The sequence below is a fragment of the Schistocerca cancellata genome, chromosome 3 (genome assembly GCF_023864275.1).
Source record: "Schistocerca cancellata isolate TAMUIC-IGC-003103 chromosome 3, iqSchCanc2.1, whole genome shotgun sequence".
NCBI classification, from domain to species: domain Eukaryota; kingdom Metazoa; phylum Arthropoda; class Insecta; order Orthoptera; family Acrididae; genus Schistocerca; species Schistocerca cancellata.
In genome coordinates this window covers 153923870-153945450 of record NC_064628.1, presented here as the reverse complement: position 1 = coordinate 153945450, position 21581 = coordinate 153923870, and the positions used below count along the sequence as shown (strand labels likewise).

Genomic DNA, 21581 nt, shown 5'->3' with positions numbered 1-21581 from the left:
GGAGGGGTTAGTTCCATACCTGTGGAAAATGGGAACTGAGCACATTGTTACTTGATCCAAGTTACAAGCACAGAGGGTTTTGTTAAATGAGATGCATGTTCCAGCCACCACACTGAGATACATTCCATCTGCCTTCACCATTAACATCTTTTGCTATCACTATAGCAAAGGATCTTCACAGGGTTCTGTTACTTGGACCAGCTGAACCTTCTTTTCACCCTCCTCCTTCGTCAACACTTTCATGATAAGGTCCCCTGGCTTCATGATTAGTGAAGTAGAGTTTTACTGTACATATAATCAGGAAAAAACTTTTCATTTAATGTTGTCAGGACAATCACTCTCTCCTGATCATACTTTATATAAAAATCATCTCTTTCTAGTGTCATTATGGTAACTTGTAAGAAGTATATATTTTTTACAGTGTTTGGTAATGCTTAGAGACTAAAAAGAGATGCAACTAACTGAAGGAAACAGGAAAATAAACTGTTCAGAATTTGTGAGGAACCTTAAAAGTGATAAAATTCAGTACACATATTATTTTTTGTTTACTAATATTGTCATTTAATTTTATATACACATTTTTAGTACAGCATTTAAGTGTACTTAACAGTTTGTAGCTCTATATACAGAAATTAAGTTTTTACTTTATGATGCATCATAAAAAATGACAGTTGCTGTACATTAAGAAAAAATAATTATCAGCCTTACTCAATGTCACATTACACACTGACTGGCAATAAAGAATTATTGTTTCAAGATAATGGATCCCTCAGGCAAGGGGAATGGATGTCCATGTTCATATACTGTCTTCCCTCGAACAACAGTCCGCATAACCATTCCATCCAGCTGCATTCCAAGGTAAGGTGTTGTCTACCAAAAGACACAAAATTTTTATTGATCATTGTACATGCAGGTGTTATAAAGATTACTCAAAAGCCATCTTTGTTCCCTTTGTATTTTTAAACAGAAATTTTGGAAATTCTGATAATTTAGAAAATATATTTTTGATTGATTACTGAGAGCCACTTCATGTCACATTACACAAAAAAGAATAAAATGTAGAAATATAACTGATGGAAAAATACATTTCTCTGGTCTATAGGTCATAGTTGTAAGTAACAACTGAATGGAACAGCTAAAATTCAGATTCTACAATATTAATATGCTGAACACAATTGATCACTAAAAGCTTAGTTCTCTTAATTAGACAAATCAGTTTGCAATTTCTGACAGAAAAACAGATCTTCCCAAGAAAACCTATGACAATTTCTGCGAATTTATTTGAAAATAAGTGTTCACAGACAGCTGTCCACATTGAGCATGCACAGTATTTTGTTACCGATTGTACATGCCATCAGAACATTAGGAATCAAGTGCTTGTGCCAGTGCATGTGTCACTTTAATATATCAACTTCCAGTGTGAAGTTTCAGTGCACTGCATCTTAGTGTGAATTTGTTTCATTTTATGACTTTACATCATGTTTCAGTTGCCAAATTTCTCATTTTCCTCTGGCTCGTGCATTTCTTGTTAATTTTTACATCCAGGTACAGTTGTTCATTTACTCATTCACTCCCTCATGTTCTAATATCACAAATCTTGATATTCTACTAATACTCTACTCAAGGACAATGTCAGCTATTTTCCCCAGTCCTTAATAAATGCTCTTAGATCCAATTATAAATGAACTACATTATATGAAATAGTCTGAGATTAGCAGTAATAATACTATTACCTGCAAGGTCATCAATATACAACCTGAACAGCAGGAGCCACAAAACATTGTGCTGGGGCACGTATGAAGTTACTTTTATATTTGTCAATGACCGTCCGTGCAAAATAACATACTGCATCCCCCTACCTAGAAATCCTCAGTTCAATCACAAATTGTGTTTGATACCCTTATGGTCATAGTGTCATTAATATGCACTATTATGACAGAGAGTTAAACTGTCTGGATGCCAAGAAATGCATCTACCTGACTGCCTTGATCTATGGATTTCAGGATGTCATATGAGAGCAATGTAAGTTGGGTTTTGCATGTCCAAGATTTTCAGAATCCACACTGGTCAAATCATTCTGTTCAAGATATCACATATAATGTTATGTTCCTGGGTTTTACAACACATGTATTCTAGTGATATTGATGGCAGTTTTATGAATCACTTCTTCTACCCTTCTCAAAAAAAGGTGTCACCTGTTCTTTCTCCCAATCACTAGGACAACTTTTGGTGTGAGGCTCTGTGGTATATTATGGTTAGTAATGCCTGATGTTGTCAGGAATGGAGAAAGCAATCTTTACGTAATTTAGCATAATTTATTATTTTAATTCTCTTATGTAAATTCAATCTAAAAAATATTAAGTTTAACATATTATGGTTAACCAAGTGGCTAAGTCGACTGTCAATGTTGTGTAGAATCTGATATAGATTTCATCCGTCCCTGAAGCTCTATTCAGTTTTAATGATTTCAACTGTTTCTCAGTGACACTTATGTGTACTACTTCTCAACTCTGCAGTAGTTAGAGACTTAAATTGTGGCATTAGTTTTGGATTTTACTTTGTATAGGAATGCAAGGAAAACTAATTCAACATTTATACTTTTGGTTTGTTGCCTTCAGTTTCAGTACCAGTGCAATCTGCAAGTATCTGGACACTAACTTAGGTGTGCTGACAGTCTTTACATTTGACCATAGCCTTTTTTTTTGTGAGAGGTCTTTTGATAAGATTCTGGTGCAGTATTTGTCGAAGGCTTCATGCATTGCACATTTGACAGCCAAATACATTTCCTTGAGTATCTATCTGCAGTCCTATGATTTGGCCAGTAGTCACTGTTTTTTACAATTTCCTTTACTCAGACTGTATGCTATGGAGATACCCTCCCATCATGAACTGTTGTGTTAGGTACATAACTGTACTGTTCTTGGTCAAGTTTATTTATTTTTATTTATTTATTTATTTAGCACCTGTATTATCACATTCATGATATTAGACTTGTCAAAGTTCAGAATAGTATAAAATATTACATATTTACATCATGTACAAAATCTTATCATTAGTATCAACACATCTTTATAACAAAAACATTATTCTACTTAAGTAGATTATAAAATTATATACATACATACAGATACAATAAAAGCTAGCAAAACCCCTTGGTTGATTTTACTAAAATATTAAATACCAGTACTTTAGTTAACTAGGCATAGTAACATATGGCACAAAAGCTAGTTCCATAATTAGATACATACATGGATGAAGGAAGTTTGGTTTTATCTAGGAATGGTTGATAGTTATGAATTTTTGTGTAGAGAATTATGAAGCAGACCTACAGATTTGAGCAAAATTCCAGGTATTCATTAATGCTGTAGAAGCTGTTGTTAATTAGTAGATATTTTAGTTCTTTTTTGAATGTATTAATGTTTGGTATTTTTTTATGCTCTCTGGCAATGCACTGTACAGAATTTTTGGTTTGTAAACAGCACTGTCTTGATATATTGATTTTCCATGCACATCCCTATGATAGTTGTCCCTGTTCCTTGTTTGATAATTGTGGATCTCACTATTCAAAGCTGAAACTTGAAGGTTTTTAATGAAGCAGATGCTTTTATCTGCACATACACAGACACAAGCAGACATATGTCTGTTTGTGTCTGTGTATGTGCGGTTGGATATGTGTGTGTGTGCGAGTGTATACCTGTCCTTTTTCCCCCTAAGGTAAGTCTTTCCGCTCCCGGGATTGGAATGCCTCCTTACCCTCTCCCTTAAAACCCGCATCCTTTCGTGTTTCCCTCTCCTTCCCTCTTTCCTGATGAAGCAACCGTTGGTTGCGAAAGCTTGAATTTTGTGTGTATGTTTGTGTTTGTTTGTGTGTCTATCAACCTGCCAGCACTTTCAAATAAATTTATACATACATATTTCTTATTTTGGCCTTAATTGTGTAAACTATTTAAATACTTTCAGATATTTACATAGTAAATAAAAATTCATCAACACTATACTAACAGTTCTGTACCAAGTAGCCACTCACTGCAGATCTGAATTTCAGTAAGCCAGTTATTGCCTTAATATTTTTAGGTAGTTTGTTGCACAGTTTTTTTTTGTGCTTGCAGAGATCCTTTTTGTGTTAGTGTTGTATGTGCAAACTGCACATGTGAATCTTGATCATTCCTTGGGTTGTATGAGTGGATATGTTTGTGTTTTGGAACAATTTTGTTGTTGTTGACTATGATTTTCCTTATAAACATTATTGTTTCTAAGATATATGGACATGGTAATGAAGAATATGAAGCTTTTTAAATGAAGGTTTGCATGAAGATTGAGGTCCTGTACATTTCATAGCCTCTATAATTCTCTTTTGTGCAATGAAGCAGCTTTTGGTGGACAGTGAATTACCCTAGAAGTTAAACATTGTCTTAGCAGAGATTCTGTTTGGGCTTAGTACACATTTTTTTGTGACTTGCATTGATGTGCAGCCAGAAAGAATTTTAATTCTATAACAGGGTGTATAGAACCTGGGACAACCGGGATAAACCAGGGAATTTTTTCATCCAGGACAAAACTGGGAAAAACCCGGGAATTTTTTGGAATTTCAGGAATTTTTCATTGTTAAAGCTTTCAGTTAAATTTTTGTAATTTTGACTAGTAAGAATTGATTCTCTAGCAAAGAATGTAACTGTATCCTGCTACTGGAGAATGATTCTGCAGCAATAAAATATAAATGAGAGGAAAAAAAGTAAAACTTTAATGGCAAAGGAAATACCATTTACAACAAAAAAACACCCTGCATGCACAAGCGTCTGCAAATAGCAAAAATATGTCAAAGGCCTTAGGGTGAAGAGTATGTAATACTCCTTTCTATAATAGTGACGTCACAACTGTTTACATTAGGTTCGTTTGACCAGTTGCCAGTGCGCTCATGCGCGTCCTGCTACTTGGAATGTAGCTGTTGGCTGTATCAGCAGTAGCAGCAAGCAGCCAGATGCTAACAAGAAATATTTTTCTCGTGCACCCTAGTTGCCAGGATCGCGCATGTGCAGAGTTGTCTAAGTTGTAGTGGGGAGGGGGTTAGTCTACACGTGACCTGTGTGTGCGTTAAGTGTTTTCGCTGTTTCCTCTTTGTTTACAGCTCCCATGTCAAATGAAAACAAAACGGGTTTCTATGGCCGGAACCTATCAAGTGAATTAAAATACATTCACATAATTATGAAGGGAAAAATATATTATTAGTTTCAGTTTCCTGATTTTATTTTATTTCCAAGTTATTAGCAGTCAAGCATTAATCGCCTTGCAGAACAGTGAAGTTATTTTTGTCAGTTTGCTAAAGAAATTTGGCTTTATTAATCTTTCCGCTGAGGCAATCAATTTATTTGAAACGAAGTGTTTCATTCCACAATATTGGCTAGTTCCAACTGTTTGCTGAATTTCAAGTGCACATTTTCATCTTACGCCCCCCTATGCCATATGTCGCTGAATTTGAAGTGCATGTTTTCATCTTCTGCCATGTATGGCATTATGCCATAGTAAAGACCCAAATATGAGATAGCACAGTACTGGTACTCCAAGAAAATTTACATCCCATAAATAACACTGAAAAACTAAATATCAGATGGGACCTACTTCATTGTGAATCTGGAAAAAACCAATGTGCACTTCAAGCCGAATTATACATTTTAGTATGATCTATGAAATTCCGATGCTGCTGGAGTACCTCTGATGTCCAGTTTCTTTTATGGCGTAATGTAAGCTCTCTTAGTCCTTTATACATATGAACATGCGGGCTTCCTACACCACTGCAGCTGCACACATGCAATAATGCCTTTTTTCTGGCGCTTTCTGGCAACTGTTAAATCGAACCTATTTCTAACAGTCTCAGGATAGTATTGCGAACGGTGGTTCTAAAAGCGTTACTTTCAAAGTTGATTTCTTTTTACGCAAGATGAATTATGCTACGTGTGAGAAAGGGGGCGAATTCCTTAAATCACAGAGCATTTAAAACTGAACACTTTGAGGACCAGCCTCTTACAAGAATTTCGAGCTCAGAAGACTAGGCATTTAAGTCATTATTTTAAATTTACTGGCACAGTTGTGTGATGTATCTTAATGTATAACACATGCAAAAAAAGATGAATATTACATGCAAAAGGTTAGCTTTTCTTGTATCTATTCTATGTATATTAATGTAAACCATTAACTTTTCCTTCGTTGTGTGTCTGCGCTATGTAACAGTGATCTTGCTATTGGCTGACTATAACACATCTCCTATGCTCTGAATACCTGCTGTCATGGGCTGGTGAGATCACATGGTATGAGATATGAGTGGTTTACAAAAGGACATTGCAATCTCAATTTCAATGCTCCAGAAACTAACATGCTCATTTTGGTGCAATTCAAATTTATACTTTCGTAATAAGAAAATATGCGGTGTATATGTTGCTGCACATCGAAGGTCTTTCCAAAACTTCTCTCATTTTTTTTTTATCAAAAGTCTTTCCAAAACTTCTCACCCAGTATTTTTTTTTTCCCCTACGCCAGTGTATAAAACGTTAACTATTCAAAGGAGTGATAAGTTTTACAGTTTCGAGCGAAAAATCTACAGAAAACCTATTGTCACTTAGCACGGAAGAGATGTATTTTTACCCAGGAAGAAGTTTATTTTTTTAAATGGGATATCTGGTAAAAATCTGGGAATAATCAGGGAAATTTTTTTCCTGGTCCACGTATACACCCTGTATAACAAATGGTATTTAATTTACTACTCAGATGTTGTGTACGGTTCTGCCATCCTAGGTCATCTTGGATCCAAACTCTTAGAAATTTGGTGCTATTTACAGTTTCAGGTCTCTTGCCTAACAGCTCTATGATTGCAGTTAGAGGCTGTTTACTCTGCGCTGTGTGTAGATGCATAGTACTTGTTCTCTGGTACTCAGGATCTTCATGACATCTGTTGAAATGGCAGATTGAACCATAACTGCTCATACTATCAGAAATAAAATTGTAAAAGCATTCCAGCACATCTTTAAATGTTGGTAGAGTTCGAGAGCTGAAGTAGAAATACAGATAATTACTGACATATATAATGTATGTCTTTAAGGAGTGTCAGATGAGGTGTAGAAAGTAATTCAGGGCTTGATGTGAATGTCGTGTGACTAGGGTCTCCTGTCGGGTAGACTGTTCGCCAGGTACAAGTCTTTCAATTTGACATCACTCCGGCGACTTGCTCATCGAAAGGCTTGATGAAAGAATAAAAGCCTAGAGCTGACAGTGTTTCAATAGAAGTAGTTACATCTGAATCAAAGTCAAAGGAATTTCAAAATTGTCTAGAAAGGAATACAAGTCCTAAAACCTGGAACAGTGCTGTAATTGCTTTGGTTCAAAAGAAAAGAGGCAGACATAGGTTATAGATGTATCAGCCTCCTGTTTGTAATTTACAAGATATTCACCAAAATTATCCTAACAACATAGAAAAAGAGAGTAGGTTGTGATCAGGTTTAGAAATGAATGTAGCACTAAGAACTATTTGTAAGTTTTGAGTAAAATCATAGAATGGAGCAATGAATATAAATTAACATTTTGTTTGGGATTCATAGATTTTGAGAAAGTTTTTGACTCAATTTCTGCAAAGTATGACCAAACAGTCCATGAGAAACAAGAGAGTTATTCAATGTAAGTTAACATACTGATGAATATGTACATCAATTCTTCAGTTTTCATTATACATCATAAGGATACCAAGAAATTCAGAATTGAAAGAAAAGTCATGCAAAAGACCATGTCACCAACAAATATTCTCAGCAGGAAGTTTTTGCATCGTTTGTGTGAGGTAACATAGTAGAAATTTGTGTTAGTGGAGTATTTCTGAACCACTTTCGTTGTGCTTTTGGTGCACTAATTACTTCTACTGCAGATAAACTTCAACAATAAATGGAAATTTAATGCTGCAAGTTTTAAAGTAGGCCCAAAACCAAATATATAGGACTAAAGTAATGTTAAATGATCACACTGAAAATAAAATAATACAAATTAACAACAAAGTCATAAAACCAATTGACGAGTTTCTGTATGTAGGGCAGTTGAATACAAGAAACTGACTGACAGCAAAAGAAATAAGTAGAAAAGTAACATGGTTTGATGTGCCTGTTGTACAGTAAACAGTTTCCAAAAAACTTATGATGTGTGTGAAAAGGAAAGTGTGCAGTCATTGTGTGTTTCCAGTTTTGCAGTGAGACATGAACTTTTATGAAAAAGCTCTTCAAAAACTAAAGGTTACTTTGGAACAGTGGAAAGATGAATGGTGAGGGTTAATAGGACAATTTAACAAACAAATGAATTAGGGTGTAGCTTGGAGTGGAATATGTAATAATGATAATAATGAAAATGAAATGTAGGTGGATGGAATAGGTACTGAGGTGAACAGATGGCAAGTGATACAAGGAAGTCCTCTGTCTTGATTCCTAGAGATTAGAAAAGATCGAGACAATGGTGTAGTGAAATACGGGTAAATGGTGTTAGGAAACATACAGGAGCAACATAGATGAGTATAGAAGAAGAGCATACTGCATGAAAAGATTAGAGGAGTCTTTAATATGGCAGTGGAAGGCAGATAGCTGATGATATGTGCTGTCACACTTGAGTTCTGTCACAGTGGGGTGAGCAGTTATTTGCAGGGAGATAGAATGAGATAGAGAGGGCAGGAGGGGCTATTGAGATAACAATATCAGTGTACAGTGTACAGAAAATATTGTACCTTGAAGTGATGATTTTTGTAGAACTGGGATGATAATTGGTGGATCAGTTCCCAGTTGTGATTAAAGAGGCTTTACCATGAGCCCCTGATGTATGTAATACAGATAGTCATTAATAAACATACTACTTTTGCAAACAGTTTATACACTTTGCACCTACCCTGAGTGCTATATAATGTTTCTTCCTGATTGTGTTCACATGAGATACTTCAACCATCTCTCTCAGCTTTCAGTTGAAGCATCATACTTCAGCCACTTCCCTCAGAGTTCAGTTGAATCATCAGCTGTTGTATCTGTTAACCTGTTGGTTGTAAGAGCCAGTTCCCCTACAGTAGCTAAGCACTTCTTTGTGTGTTTTCTCATGACAAAAACAATTTGTATCCTTTACTTCTGAATGAAATAATGAATACACTGATCATCTGAAGTATCATAAGCAGACATAACCAACAATGAGATGAGGCAGTTGCCTACCAGTGTGTCATTGTATTTCATTCCATGCGCCTCTCTTTAGCGATGCTGTACTACCACCAGTTACTTGTTTGATGACAGTTTTCTGCACTGTCCTGGACTGTTTTCTAATCTCAGAGCGTGAAGAAGGAACATATTTTCATACAGCTGTGCTGGTCTAATCCGCAAGGTTCTGTGGTCTGTTTCTGTGGTAACACACACATGTTATCACCTTGGCTAGCTGGCACTTCCACTGCCATGGAAGCAGCTGTGGTTTTTTTTTTCTCCTGTACCAATCATGTTGTCAGCACTGGTCCAGGAGACAGCAGACCTGTACTGGATGCTGCAGTCTCTAATTCTGTGCAGGACTCATTCAAGCCATCACTACGTGCTTGCTACACCATCACTAGGCTCAACATGGGGACCACCACCAGAAGGCATCACTGTTTGACAGGGCAGGACTTTACCAAGGCCTGTGTGTGCTGGCACTGACCAGCATCACTATGGCTCACTGAGATACCAACTGCCAGAATATAACCTGGAGTGATGTCTTCCCTGGGTAGCTGAGTGGTCAGCACGACAGAACGTCATACCTAACACCTGGGTTCGACTCCCGGCTGGATCGGAGATTTTCTTCTCTCAGGGACTGGGTGTTGTGTTGTCCTTATCATCATCATTTCATCCCCATTGACATGCAAGTTGCCGAAGTGGCATCAACTCGAAAGACTTGCACCAGGTGAATGGTCTACCCAATGGGAGACCCTAGCCACATGGCATTTCCATTTCCATTTACCTGGAGTGATCATTTGTGTCATTCTCTCATTTGCACTGTTTATGTCCATTAATAGTACTCAGCTCTCATGAACTGAACTTTGCTACAATCTTAAACTGTTTTTTAATGTGTTCTTTGTACTTGTATTTGTAATGACTGTGATGTACCACGAAGTTTGTATTGTTATTAAGCTGTCTAACTGTTGTGCATACTTTTCACATGTTCTTAGTTACTACACAAATGGTGATGAGGACATTTTGAACTTACATGTGTGTCTGTGTCAAGTGCTACAATGGAAATGAATACTTCAGTGGAAATTGTACTCCAAAACCTACTGCAACAGCAAGTGGAGGACCAACAACACTGGAAAAGACAGCAGCAAGGAAACATGACCGTGTTGGAAGAGGCTAATGCAACTTCTTGCCAAATAGCAACAATAGTCAGCCCATCTGCTGCTTTTTCCAGCACGTGATGAATAGGCCAAGGATTGGGAGGCATATGAAAATGGTTATGGTGACATTTTGCTGCATTCAAGGTAATGAGCGATGACATCATTATAGCTCATTTTCTGTTGCAAATTGAGCCCCACACATGTTGCTTATTGTGTAGGTTGGCTCCCCTCACGGAACAGACATTGCTGTCATTCAAGGAAATGTGTCATTTACTAACGACATATCATCACTGCCATTTCCATATGATAACTTCTAGGGTTGAGTTTTATCAATGCAAGAAGCAATCTAACCAGATGTACCTTGGTTAGCCAGTAGAGCTATAGGACCTCAATAGGAAGTGCAGATTTGTTACTTCAAAGTATAAAGAGTCATATGCAGATACCATGATCAGTGATACAATAATTCATTTGACACTAGATAAAGAGACCTCCCAACTGCCATTACAATTTGATAACCCCACTTTCAAAGGAGTTCTAACACTTGCCCAATCATTTGAAATTTCATGAGTGACTGGGCACCATTTAGAGTCACCGAGTGAGGTGTTGCAGTGGTTATCACCCGGGACTTTCATTTGGGAGAACAAGGGTTCAAACATGCATCTGGCCATCCAGATTTAGGTTTCCCACAATTTCCCTAAATCGATACAGGCAAATGCCAGGATGGTCCCACTGGAAAGGCAAGGCTAGTTTCCTTCTCCATCCTTAACACCATCTGAACTTGTGCTCCATCTCTAATGATCTCAATGTCAATGGGACGTTAAACCCAATGTTCCTTCCTCCCCATTTAGAATTATGGGCAGATGTAGCTGCAGTAACCAGTGACTATGGCAAGTGCTCACACTATATCACATCCAGTAAGGCAGAAGCAGCACCAGTGCAGCATACCCATAAACATGCATTGGCTTATCCATGTCACCAGCGGCCTCAAGTGAAATCTACCGCTCACTATCCACTTCCATCTTGTCCTGCCTGTTTCATCAAACATGACTGTATTGACTGTCTGAATCATTGATCTCAATGCAATAAATGTAAAAAGTAGGGGCACATTGTGACAGTGTATAATTCAATGTCAGTTCATGCCACAATGCAATGTGGGTAACCAGTGGATTTAAATATTATGCCTGGTGTGCAGAACCCAAGAAACAGTGTCAAATAAATGATTTATAGCTGTGAGCTTTAACAGCAAGCCCATACAAATGTAAGTAAATACTGGCACAGCAGCATCTCTCATTAACACTTATATGTATCTGCACCTCAGTGCCCCAACTTTGATAACCAGTACACACAGGCTTGTTAGCTACAACAAGCAACAGGTCCCCACAAAAGAACTATTTACAGTGGACACTGCTTACAAAAGTGTGATGCATCAATTAACATGTCTTAGTGGTTAACAGTATGTCAGCTGAGGTTTATTCGGGTTAGGTGTATTCACAGCTTTCAGATTTACAGTTTCATACTGAACAAATATGATTTCAGTACAACTGCCATTCCAGGCACTAGAAGGCTGCAAAGGCTTTTCCAACATTTTTCAGCAGGGCTATGCGAAACTAGAGATTTCAATATTCATTTCACCCTGAAACCATGAGCACAACCACATTTCTTTTGGGCACAACTTGTGGGGAATTTGTTTTTTGTGGAAGTTGAAATATACCATGACTGAACTAAAAGTATTCTTCGAGTACCATATTAGTTCAAGAGCAGAGAGAGAGTCTGATAAATTCCCTTAACCAGCATTATTCTTTGGAGAAGTAGTTTTTGGAGATCGATCCAGAGAAGAAGATCAGCTGTGTATACCAAGTAAGTCAAAGTATGGGTGAGAGGTGGGAAGTTTGCAAATGAGCTCCACATCACTTCTTGTTGTCTAAAGCATTAGAACTTGGTGACTGGTGAAAAAGGACCAAGAAAAATGGGAATTAGCGACAAAAACGAGAAAAGTGGATGTTGCAGGTAGCCACAGCAACCGAGTATAACCAGATGAGAAAGCCATACAAAAAACATGAATGCAGCAAAAAATTTGTGAATGCAACAAAGGGAAAGATGTAAGGAAGTAATAACATCAAAAGAACAGAAAGAAGACCTCAATGTATTAGGCTAAGAAGAGATACGATGAGAATAATTTAACTAAGAAGATCCAGTGTGGGGAGTATACAGCTCTCACACACATCACGCCGACGCCAATGCAGAAACCAGCAACTGACGACACCGGCACCAGATGCTGTTCACCGGTGCTGATTCCACACCTGCTCACCGATTCAGCCTAAAACTCTACACTGTGTGAGTGTAAAACAATAATTGTTTGAGTATAAAGTTGAAGAAACTGTTCAGTAGACTGTATTTGTGTATTTATTATACTTCGAATTATTTTTTTAAATGCATACTAGATCTAAAATTGGTAAAACCATGGAAAACATACAGTTAGTTGGAGAAACTTCAGAACCACCCATGGCAATGAAAGTGAGTAAGGAGGTGCCAGACTGGTCAGAATTAGTGAATTTGATCAAAACTTTAAATGGTAAAATAGATGACCAGAGGACAGATTCAACTGCTCAAAATGCTTCTTTAAGAAAGGAATTAAATACAACTTTAAATGCTCAATGTCTTAAATTAGATTCAGTGAATATCCAATTAAATAATAAATTGGATGTTCAGAATGTTAAGTGCTAAAGTAGATGAACAAAGTAAGGAATTTAGCCATTTACATGAAGGCATGTGAAATTTGAAAACTGAATTTGATGCTTTAGCTAATAAAGTAGAAAATTTTAAAATAGATTTGAAAGGTGAACTAACTAGTTCTTTAAGCAGCCATGTAATCACCTGTTCACTCACTTTAACCAGAGACAGAATGAGCGATTTCAGGATTTGACAAAGAAGTTATAATTTGATATTGCAGATAAATGTAATAAAGTAGAATCTGAACTTAGTGAGATGTTAGGATCATTTCAAAACGTTTGTAATGTTACATTTGATGCTGTAAAGCAAAGATTGCACAATTTGAGAGAGAGTGTTGAATAACAGGATAAGTTAATACCAATAGTCCAAACACAAATTGCAGGCATTAACACTTGAGTAGATAATGTGGAAAGAAACTTTAAAGAGAAAACAGCAAACTCAGACTTAATAAATATAAGTAGTCTGGAGGAACAGGTAGAGGAAATAATTGACCGAAAAGTTGCTGCGAGAGTAATCTCTGAGAACATATCTCCTGTCTTATCTTATGAACTCAATGATACCAAGAAAGGTATGGATGAATTATGGAAAGAATTCAAACTTATTCTGGACTAGGTAGATAAAAGGATGACTTCTCCTAACGTGTTATTGACTCGTGAGGTAATGACGGATTTACAATAGTGCACAGAAAAACAAATATCAGATTTGTGGGACCTGAAGTATTACAATAATATGTGGGGAACAATGAGAAAGTTTTCTGACTGGCATTTAACGTGGGTGAAGTATTTAGATAAGCCAATGGAAGAAGAGGGGTTAGTTTGAATTTTAAACAGATGCTTATCTATCTATGCAAGAAAAGACATCTTGTGTAGCAGCTGGAAAACAGTAGAAGAATTGTCCTTTGTGGACACACTTGATGCCTTAAGTAAGGACCACATTGAGAGCATACACCAAAGTGAAAATCAGAATTACAAAAGGAATAGTAATAATTATTTAAAAAAACCATGAGGCCAACTTAGCAACAGTGCAACAGAAATAATGGCAATGATAATTATCAGAAGAAGCATCTAACTTCGAATTTAGGTCCAGTAACTTCACAGGAATTTGTGCCAAGAAATAATAGAGCACAAAGTAATAACGTAGTACACCAATTTGGTAACCAACCAGTGATTACTAATAATTAGGAAAACGCAGTGCGATCTGGATCCGGGGCCAGGGCCCAGGGCCCAGGTCGTAGAGATACACTAGAAGGCCTGGTTCATAATAAGTATGTTAATTTCATGCACAAAATACCTACAAAAGAATGGTTGTTACTGGAAGAACCAAGCTTGACTACCAGCAATCCACCACCAATAATAGCAGGAACTATGGAGACTTTGAAGTTAACATATTTATAGACTCAGGGAGTGAGGTGTCACTCATTTCTAGCATGTTCTTTAACACATTACAGACTATAAACATTATTTAATTCTGTTACCAGTAACTGGAGTTTACATAGTTTGCATAATCGGAATGAAAAGTAAGGTTGTGAAACATGAAACCCAAGTGACCTGCCACATCAGAAATATCAGATTTCATCAAACACTTTTAATAGTAGAAAATATTAATAGGGTGTAACACTGTGCCAAGATGTGCTAGCCGTGCACCAAGGCATGTTTAGCCACAGGGTGATCCTCGTTACCAACAAACACTGTCTGCCTGTGTCCATTCATGCGAATGGACAGTTTGTTGCTGGTCATTCCCACATAGAAAGCTTCACAGTGTGGGCAGGTCAGTTGGTAAATCACGTGGGTGCTTTCACACGTGGCTCTGCCTTTGATTGTGTACACCTTCCGGGTTACAGGACTGGAGTAGGTGGTGGTGGGAGGGTGCATGGGACAGGTTTTACACCAAGGGCAGTTACAAGGGTAGGAGCCAGAGGGTAGGGAAGGTGGTTTGGGGATTTCATAGGAGTGAACCAAGAGGTTACGAAGGTTAGGTGGATGGCGGAAAGACACTCTTGGTGGAGTGGGGAGGATTTCATGAAGGATGGATCTCATTTCAGGGCAGGATTTGAGGAAGTTGTATCCCTGCTGGAGAGCCACGTTCAGAGTCTGATCCAGTCCCGGAAAGTATCCTGTCACAAGTGGGGCACTTTTGTGGTTCTTCTGTGGGAGGTTCTGGGTTTGAGGGGATGAGGAAGTGGTTCTGATAATTTGCTTCTGTACCAGGTCAGGAGGGTAGTTGCGGGATGCGAAAGCTGTTTTCAGGTTGTTGGTGTAATGGTTGAGGGATTCCGGACTGGAGCAGACTCGTTTGCCACGAAATGTGTAGTGCTTCGAGAATTATTTCCATGTAAATTCTAAAACCATTTGGCCTTCCTCCATTTTGAACCCACAATATTTTAAGTGGAAGTGTAAGAGAGACGAATCTGGCTTACTGCACATTGCATGTTTGTGTCTGCAGGTCTAAAACAGTCATGAGCAAAATGTGGACGCGGTGGCTGAACGGCGGCCAACAATTACCTGCTGTACAATCCATAGAGTTTCAGTGTATGTGTAGAGAAAAGCCTGTGCTATTCTTTGCTGGTTTAGTGACTGTGATGGTTGTTAAGGACAAATGAAGAAATGAGATTAAATTTTTAAGCAGTTCATGTGTTGGACTTGCTAGAAGCAAGACATGTTCATATTTTCTGGTGGTTATTAAACCAACCCTGTTGTAAATGTAACTTATTAGAGTCTAATGTTTGATGACTTGGTTGACTTGTGCGATTTCGAATATTTGTATGAGAAATGGTAATTTGTTTTTTGTGGAAGTTGAAATATACCATGACTGATCTAAAAGTATTCTTCGAGTACCAGATTATTTCAAGAGTAGAGAGAGAGTGTGATAAATTCCCTTAACCAGCATTATTCTTCGGAGAAGAAGTTTTTGGAGATCAACGTGTCTGGCTATCCAGAGAAGAAGATTGGCTGTGCATACCAAGTAAGTCAACGTATGGGAGAGAGGTGGGAGGTTTGCAAACCAGCTCCACATTGCTTCTTGTCATCTAAAGCATTAGACTATGCCCATGCAGCCATGGCAATACATCCACTTGGATTTTGCATGCCCCTTTCTCAAGGCAAATTTGTTAACTTTTATTGATGCATATTTGCATTATCCATACATCATCTATTGCCATTCCACAGCAGCAGAGATCACTCTAAGACCCCCCATGAAGATCTTTATGATCAGAAGGGACTCCCTCCCCTTGCACTCAGGTGACAGATATTGTGCAACAGATTGTATCCCAAACATTTAATGATTTTTGTTCTAAGAATGACCTCCACCACAACAAAGCACCACTGTTTCACCCCATTAAAATGGAGCGGCAGAATGTCTAGTTCAAATGTTCAGAATTCAAATGAAGAAATTTGTTGGGGATGCCCAAGAGGACAGTACACCAGCACTCTTTCTTAGCACTTTCCAGGCCACATCTGTTGGAGAGAAGAGCCCAGCAGATTGATTGCATGGTTGCTAGTCATGTACCCAGGCGCACCTGTTGAAATTGGTCCCCTCACCAGCTTCAGCACCAGTGTCACTGAGATTCCGACTGTGGACCCCAGTAGGGGCCCACATCTCTGGCCAGCAGGCGAACTGGAGTCCTGCAGTCATCCATAGGCAGCAGAGGGTGTGCAGTAGGCGGCAAGCAGAAGGCCGATGAAAAAACCATCTGCGAATCTGTGTGGAAATCAATGTCTGACACTCTTCTTGCTACTACTTTTTACCTCAGAATTTGGATCTAAGCCATCTGACATCTCCAATAATCATCCTGGTCAATGAACCCCATCTGATTCTTCGTTCTGCTGTGTGCCCACACTCCCACACAAGGGCACTCATCAGGTGACTTTTCCAGTACTTCACTGGACCTCCCACAGCCAGAGCTATGGGGGAGTCTATTGTGGGAGGTGCAGCATAAGGATTTGTAGGAGCCACCAAAGCACATTTCCACCTCCACTTTCTGGGAGCTGGATAGCCATATAGCTCCAACCCCAGTGCCAAAGCAACCAGCCACCACAGAGCCATTACACGTTCAACCACAGTTGAGCTGCTTTTCCAAAGGCCAGTTCCAGCCTTATCTTGTGTTTCCACTGGCAGGGATCAGCTCACCACACAGGATTCAGCAGAGCCCAATGACCTGAATGCCATGGATGTCAGCTTCATGGGGTCACCTCAGCAGCACACAGCACAGAGGGGTCTGGTTGCTGATGGCTCATCATCATCTTACCGAAGGAGGAGTAATGTGATAACACACCCATGTTAACACCCTCAACTTATCAGCACCTTTCTCATCACTAAAACAGCCACAATTTTGCCCACACTAATTGCATTGTCATTGCTGGTCCAGGAGGCACCAGACCAGCACTGCACACCGTCTCCACTTCCACAGTGCACCTATGCAGGCCACCACTCTTGGGTCATCTGCACTGTCACTAGTCTCAGCATGGGGACCAACACCAGACAGCACCACCAATGACCTCATCTAGGCCTGTGCACACTGACATCAGTCAGCACCACCACAGCCCCTTGAGACACCAAGTATCAGTATATGAGCCAGAGAAGAGACCGCTTCTGTCATTCTCTTATTTGCACTGTTATGACTATTACTAATACTCTGCTCTTGTGAACTAAGCTTTGCTACAGTCTTGGACTCCATTTTTGGTTGAGGTCTTTGATCTTTTATTTGTAATGCCTGTGGTGTACCATGAAGTTTGTGTTGTTGTTAAACTGTCCAACTATTGTGCATACTTTTCCTGTGTGCTTGGTTGCCACAGCTTCCAAGATATCCACTATGTTTTAAAACATGAAATATTCAGTCTCTTACATTAAATTGTTTGCATAAAAGATGTATTTTCAGTGCATCAACACCATTAGGTCTCCATTTAATTGATACATTAGATAACTTGATACATGCAAATAGGTCATTAGGTGTAGATTTAAAATAAAGAGTGTGGAAAAATTTCTTTACTCTTTTTGTAGAAACATTGTATCAAAAGAAGATCAAAAGGATTTTCCCACTTACTGATGTATGTAATTAGTTTCCAGTAAAAAAGATCTTCATTCACAGTCACACTGAAGAACAAACTTTGGTGGTAGGGGTTAAGACTACTGTTATGGGAGATTTACTAGAGGATACTTAAAATGGAATTTACTATCTAAATCAATGTTGGTTATGAAAATTCAAGAAATATAAAAATTCATTTCTGCACTGTTACATATTTTCTTTGTGTTCAGTTCAGCTTTTGCAATATCTCTGTCACTTGTTCCACGATAATACACTCTGTATACTGAAGTGTTACAAAATATTATTTGTTATCACTGAAACAACACCCCCACCGTTTATGTTGCTGTTGTGAAATCTGTATCACAGAAATATCAGTTGCTCAGTGATTTCTCATGTCACAAATACACTTATAATTTTTTGCCTGAAATAATATTATACACAAAAAAAATTTAATCTCTGTTTTATAATCTAGATGGTATAAGTGAAATATTTACCTTGTTCTTGAATTCAATAATTGACTTTGTTACCTGCAAAAAAAAAAAAAAAAGGTTATTTATAAAATTGGCAAAAAGGTAAAAGAATGCTTTTGATGTCACTGAGTTGACAATAATAGTAATCATCTTCAGGACTTCATTTGCTTGACAAGATAGAGGAAATAAAAAAAAAATAAAAAAACATTAAAAATTGGTTATGGCTGGTATACTCTTTAACAACACTGCTAACTGCCTCACAAAAATTATAACAACACACATTAAAAAGTTATGTAACAATAAAAATTAAGTAATTGAATTGTTATAACATTTTAACACTTTTAGAAATGAAAAAAACCTTATCTGCTCAAGTTGCGTAGGGCAGGTTCTTCAATTGCAGAACTATAGTTTTAGGTATGTAAAATATTGACACTGGCCCAGAAGGTGAGTGTGTTAAACTGTACATCTGCTTAAACTGCTTGAATGTCAAATGCTTAATTCATTGTTGAACGTTTTTACAAGCAGTCATTAACATCCAATAAATAATAAATCATTAATAATGAAAGGAACAAAGATAACCACTCACATGATTGAAAAACTTTGCTGGGCTTTCTGAAAATGTCATTATTCCGAGTAAAATAACAAAACATGCACACACACACACACACACACTGCTACTTTCTTCCAGCCAACAACATTGCCTGCTGCTGCAATTTGATTGAAGTGAGGGTTGTGTCAGATGGAGTGGGAATAAGAAGGCAGATAGGGGAAGAGAAGAGACAAGGGAATTCAATAGTAATGTGGCACTGTTGAATATGCCCTGACCTATCTGTGGGTTATGGGCTATGCTTGTGGCACACAATGAAATGAACATGCAAGTAGTGATATGAGGAGAAGGTAGGAGATGCAGAACAAAGGATTACCCTGGAGAGAAAAGTAGGAATATAGGTTAACTGAGTGAAATGGGAGGTGTGGGAATGGGATTGCTAGGATGTAGGCCAGGAGAGTTGCAGGGTCAAACGTTGTGTTCTATGGACTGTTCCCATCTATGTAAATAAAAGAAGCTAATATTAGGAGGGGGCCCATATAGTATTGTGAAGCAGCCATTGAAGTTGAGCACATTGTGTTCAGCACAAAGTTCTGTGATACAGTAGTCATTTTAACTCCTAATCATAATTTTCTGGTAACCATTCATTCAAGGTTACATGTGATTAGCAATTATGCCACTTAATAGGCTGTGAAGAATCTACAGTAAAGTTGTTATATGGCCTGACTGCTTTTATAGCTGACCCTAAAACTGGTAGGTTGTGACAGACCTGTAATAGCACATAATTGTTTGGTGTCTAGGATAGGTCTTGCAAATTGATGGTCTGCAGGAATATGACTAATGTGGCTAGTGGCTGGGAGTGTATGTTATATAAGTATAAGTATGGAGTGGAATATTTTGTAGAGTGGATGGACATGGGATACCACCTTGGGAGAAGAGTGGGAAGGATGTTCCTTGTCTCAAGGTGTGGTGAAAGATAGTTGAAGCCTAGGTGCATGGTGGTGTTGAATTGCTCCAGTCTGGTGTGATATTGGTTAATGAGAAGTGTGCTCCTATGCTCCTTTGCAACTGATTTGTATGGGGAGTAGAATTAAGGGCATATGTGGATATGGCATGGTAAATCTGTGGACTGTATTTGGAAGGTTTTACCTGTCTTTGAAGCCTTAGTACAACCTTCAGAACACTGGGCAAGGGATTGCTCGTCATGACAGATGTGATGTCCATATGTGGCCAGACATTATGTTTTGGTATGTAAGGGCTGGTAGCTATTGAAGAGGAACTGTTGTTTATTGTTAGTAGGTTTAAGATAAACAGAGGTTTTTATGGAGCCATTGGAGAGTTGGAAGTCAGTTTCCAGAAAGTGACACATTTCACTGAAGAGGGCAAATTATGATTGATTGGAGAGAAGGTGTTGAAGCTTTGAAGGAATGAGGGTAGAATGTTTTGGTTCTGGGTCCATTCCATGAAAATATCATCAAAGAACATGAATCACACAAAGGGTTTAGGCTCTTGGATGGCTAGGAACATTTCATTTAAGTCTCCTAAACAGACTGTCAACTGAGGAATAATGCAACTGTCCATGGCCATGACATCAGTTTGTTATTCTTCTGCTCTGGGTAGAAATGGGGTGTTTTAGATTTGTTTTATTTGTTCACAAGTGCAGCTGTTGCCAATGTAGTGAACATAAGATTTGTACATCACTTAACTTTATTATACCCTTTCTGTTTTCATACAGTGTTGCTATGCAATAGATGAACTATATTTAACTTCATCCTTATCTCTATAATATTTGTGTTTCTCATCTGTTCAACCACATTTTTAAATTAAGCAGTGCTTTTTGGAAATTGACTGATGATATTCCCTGGTAAACTGTTCCATTCTTCTAGTGCTGTACTAATGTAATAACATTTGCCTCCATTGTTGTTCCATGATTTCCTACTTATTTTATCCTGATGGCCTTTCCGTCTGTTATACAGGGTGAAGCGAAATTCGTGAACTTGGGCTTCGCTGCCCAACACCTCGCATGCCAGCGATAAAAAAAAATCTCTCACCCAAAATTTCATCTGGTGAGTATATCTTGCAGAAAAAGGACGTTAAAGGGTGACAATCTGGCAACACTGTAACCACATCTATTTTGACTACCTCTGTCAGCACTAATTAGTTGTACTATGCAGTTGGTGCAGTATATAAAGTTTTGCGTTAGCATGCAGGAGGTCGAGGGTTCGATCCTGGGTTGAGGCATATGTTTTTTATTTGGTAAATGTAGTCCAGGTGGTACAGCATGTGGCATCTTAATCATCAACAGCAATTGCAGCAGGACCCTAGAAAACATTTGCACTTACCTACTACAGTTGTAGAAAGGGAAGAATGATCAGCTTTGTAAGAAACCCTTTCCACATTGTGGGTGTAAATTTATTCGCAGCACTTCATGTAGTAGATATGAAACCAGCTTTCTTTGTACCT

At 38.2% G+C, this 21581-nt stretch overlaps 1 protein-coding gene across 1 annotated transcript in view; it reads right to left on the bottom strand.

The window, feature by feature from the left end:
- Positions 1-534: 534 nt before the first annotated feature.
- LOC126174773 (allantoinase) overlaps positions 535-21581 on the bottom strand; it is a 218258-nt gene continuing 197211 nt past the window's right edge. Inside the window, exons 11-12 of the mRNA XM_049921114.1 lie at positions 18596-18628; positions 535-870 (exon numbers count right to left, since the gene is read on the bottom strand). Of these exons, the coding sequence (XP_049777071.1) occupies positions 745-870; positions 18596-18628 (159 nt within the window). The 3' untranslated portion in view covers positions 535-744. The remainder of the gene's footprint in view (positions 871-18595; positions 18629-21581) is intronic.